The sequence below is a fragment of the Penaeus chinensis genome, chromosome 32, assembly GCF_019202785.1.
Source record: "Penaeus chinensis breed Huanghai No. 1 chromosome 32, ASM1920278v2, whole genome shotgun sequence".
Lineage (NCBI taxonomy): Eukaryota > Metazoa > Arthropoda > Malacostraca > Decapoda > Penaeidae > Penaeus > Penaeus chinensis.
Window position 1 is genome coordinate 30,426,538 of NC_061850.1, and position 3,324 is coordinate 30,429,861.

Sequence of the window (3,324 nt, forward strand, 5' to 3'; positions counted from 1 at the left end):
GCCCTGGCGCACGGAATATACCCTGGCCTGCCACTGAACGCCCTTGCCTTTCCCGCAGCAGGAGCAGCAGCAGCTAGAAAGAGGCGTCGACGTGGAGTGCATAAAGCGCGAGTGTTCGCCGACGCCGATGTGTCTCCAGCGCTCCACGCCCAACGCCGCCGCCGTCGCCGCCGCCGTCACCCCGAGCGCGCCGCCGCACCTCAGAGCCACCCCGACGCACCAGCCGCCGCAGTCCCCCAGGAAGGTGTGCAGCCCCGACACGAGCAGCCGACACCCCGAACTCGAGCTGTCCACCACCGATTCCGACACAGACTCCGTTGGATCCGTCAGCAACCGAAGTGAGTTCCGTCGCCGGTTCGTTCGAGTTTGGCGGTAGAGAAACATAACTTGCTGGAGGAAAATAAGCTTGCATAAAAAGGCGACAAAACTCAAGTGTTTGGTTGAACATTTCAGGTGAAACGGTGGAGGAGGCGGAGGCACTGCTAAGGGGCTGGAGCGACCGAGCTGCAGCCAGCAAAGTGGCCCAGCTGGTGGCCGACCTGGCTGCGCGGCTGGCGGCTCAGGAGCGCCAAAATGCTGCCCTCAGACAACGGTTCGATGCGCAGACTCGTGACCACAATCATGCCGTGGCCAGCCTACGCAATCAACTTCTGTCTATAAACGTTACTCGTGATACCAAGGTGAGAACTGAAAATAGTGATTAGGTGCGCTTGTTTCAAGTAATGGAACTAGTAAGTAAAGTCCATTGATCTCAGAACTAGACAGGTTTTGATTTATATTTTAAAGCATTAGATATTCATGCTTGACGAACAAAATCTAATGACCTCCCTGTCTCCCGCTCCAGGAGGAAGATCAGCTCCGCCAGAAGGTTTGCGCGATGGAGGGCGAGCTGCGGGCCTTGCGTGCTGAGCTGCGCCCACGCCCAACCCCATCTGTGATAGCGCCCACCTCCCCTGTCAAGACTGAGCCCTGCGACGTCACCGACACGTGTTAGGCCGCCGCCTGAGCACTGGCTCGTGCTGTTCCCAGTACCGCAGAGATGGTCGCAGTACAAATGTGGCGCTCATGTGCCGTCCAGGCTGCCTGTATGTTGCTGCTGCTGCTGCTGATGCTAGGCACCTGGGCCCAGGCTGCTGCTGCGGACTCGTAGTCACAACGTGCTTGTGGCTGCGGGTGGCCGCCCCCCCCTGCTCGGTGTGTGCCGCAGGTGCGTGCCAGCGGCGAGGTAGGGTGGGGTCCGCGCCATGATCTCAGCCCGTACTCACCGCACGGGTCTCACTTGGTGCTACGCCACAGCCGTGTGTCGGGTGGTGCCACCGGCCGTACATGGTGCTCATGTGGGGCCGCTGCCCCTCTGGTGTTCAGAGGCTGTGTGGCGCCGCCCCGGCACCAGGACGCTCTGGGGGCCCTGTGGGGTGTCACTGCCCTCCAGGGTCCAGAAAAGCAAGTACAAACGCATAAGTTAAAGATTCTGCTTGTTGGGATGGTTAAATATAAAAAAGAATAATTATTTAATTGGTTTACTTTGTGGTAAGCCAACTGCCTGGTGAGTAGTGGGTGGAAGTGTCGTAGACCAGGCTGGTGTAATTCCAGCTCTGGTTCACTCCAGCCCTGCTGCTGCCAACTTTATAACCACGCACGCCCGCACCACCCCAGTGATGACCGTACCCGCGTCAGCTATGCAGTGCTGAATCGAGTCAGATGTGCTTGAAGCATCTCACGTTGGTGGAGCGCCTGCTGAGCGCCGTGACCAGAGACCCACAAAACTTTGGCGCAGAGGCGCTTAAAAAATTGTTGCCACTTAAGAGATTTATAGTTGTACCAGTGAGGGCCTTCGGTCACGGCGTTCTTTTCGGCCGCTTATTTGTGTTCATCTATGTAACTAGTTAATTATTGATATGTGTAATGATAAAATCATTCACTATTATGTTATTTATAATTCTCTACTATGCTAGTACACGTGCAGCAGTGCGTGCGTGGGTGGAGGTGTCAGCATCTCCCACCCACCCACCCCCTCTCCCACCACACCACCCTGGCCTGGCGGTCCGTGCCAAGTTCATCTTGCCCCCCTAACTTACCCGTCATTTGTTTGTAATAAGTACATAAGGTTATTTAGGTGATTCGTCAAGCAAAGCTTGGTCTAGGATTTATTATTTTTGGTAGAACTGTCCCCCATGTTAGCCATGACGGATGTACTGCACCTGTCATGGGCCCTTATGTTGTAGCTGCCAGTGTAGGCTGCCCACCGGCCACCCACCGTGACCACCACTTTCCCTGGTGTCAGAGCTGTGGGTGACTGGTGAGCAGAGTGTGAGGTGAGTCAGCCACAGTACAGTGCGTGGGAAGGTTGTGATGCAGCGGACATGTAATGTCCGCGGCATATGATGACCGTTTGGCTGAGCCCTGCGTCACACCTTCCCATCGCCAAGCATCACCACCACCATCGTCGCCAGGCAGAACCACCACCACACAGCCAGGCGGATACACTGCGGCACACTCCCGCTGAGACACACTCCAGTCAGTTCCGCAGATGTGACATTCTTCAAAAACTGAATTTGTTTGTTATACTCAATGGGTGGCACTCTAAGTAAAATTGTGTCAAATACAGTGTTCTTCATTTACCTCAATTAGAACAAAAAACAGGGTAAAATCAATCAACTTGATGTACAATTATTTTATTAGTAAATATTGCTTTACATAGGAAACATCTGTACCTCAAAACTATTTTATTACATTTATCAAAATACTGTACTGACATTTGTCTGGGAATGAGTCCTACAGATGAAGGTGTATAACATATCTGATAACAATTACAGAAATTTAAGTAACAGTAATGCCAATTTATAAAAAAAAAAAAGTACATATCATGACCGTTCTTTCGTTAAGCCTACTGCAGTCACACAAAATATGAAAAAGTTTATGCTGAACACCTGATTATGCCCTCGATGGAAGAATTGCTTGGAGACCATTAGAATGCAGTTACAAGGTACAAAGGAAAACGAAAGAGGGCATAAGTATAGAGTTCGCCGTGTGACGCAAACTCCTATTGTGAACAATATTATAAGTGAAATTAAGATAATGCTACGGAAAATAAAGGAGAACCCACTCGAACACTAAAGTATTTATGCATACATGTTTTAAGCACCAATGTTTCATTTTGTGTGTGTGTGAATGTAAGAGTAAATTTATGAGCAAGTGTGTGAGTGTGTAAGTATAATTGAGTAAGTGTAAGTATAATTGAGTAAGTGTAAGTATAATTGAGTAAGTGTAAGTATAATTGAGTAAGTGTAAGTACAACTGGGAGTGAGTGTGAGTGTGTGTCAG

The 3,324-nt window shown here is 50.8% G+C and overlaps 1 protein-coding gene across 3 annotated transcripts in view; it reads left to right on the forward strand.

Moving 5' to 3' along the window:
- The window catches only part of LOC125042629 (ski oncogene-like), a 147,648-nt gene extending 145,043 nt beyond the window's left edge, over positions 1-2,605 (forward strand). For 2 of the 3 annotated variants that reach the window (XM_047638391.1, XM_047638395.1), the window contains 3 exons: positions 59-338; positions 454-680; positions 845-2,605. In XM_047638391.1, the coding sequence (XP_047494347.1) occupies positions 59-338; positions 454-680; positions 845-994 (657 nt within the window). In that variant the 3' untranslated portion in view covers positions 995-2,605. The remainder of the gene's footprint in view (positions 1-58; positions 339-453; positions 681-844) is intronic. The other variant, XM_047638394.1, reaches the window with a different exon arrangement.
- The last annotated feature ends 719 nt before the right edge of the window (positions 2,606-3,324 follow it).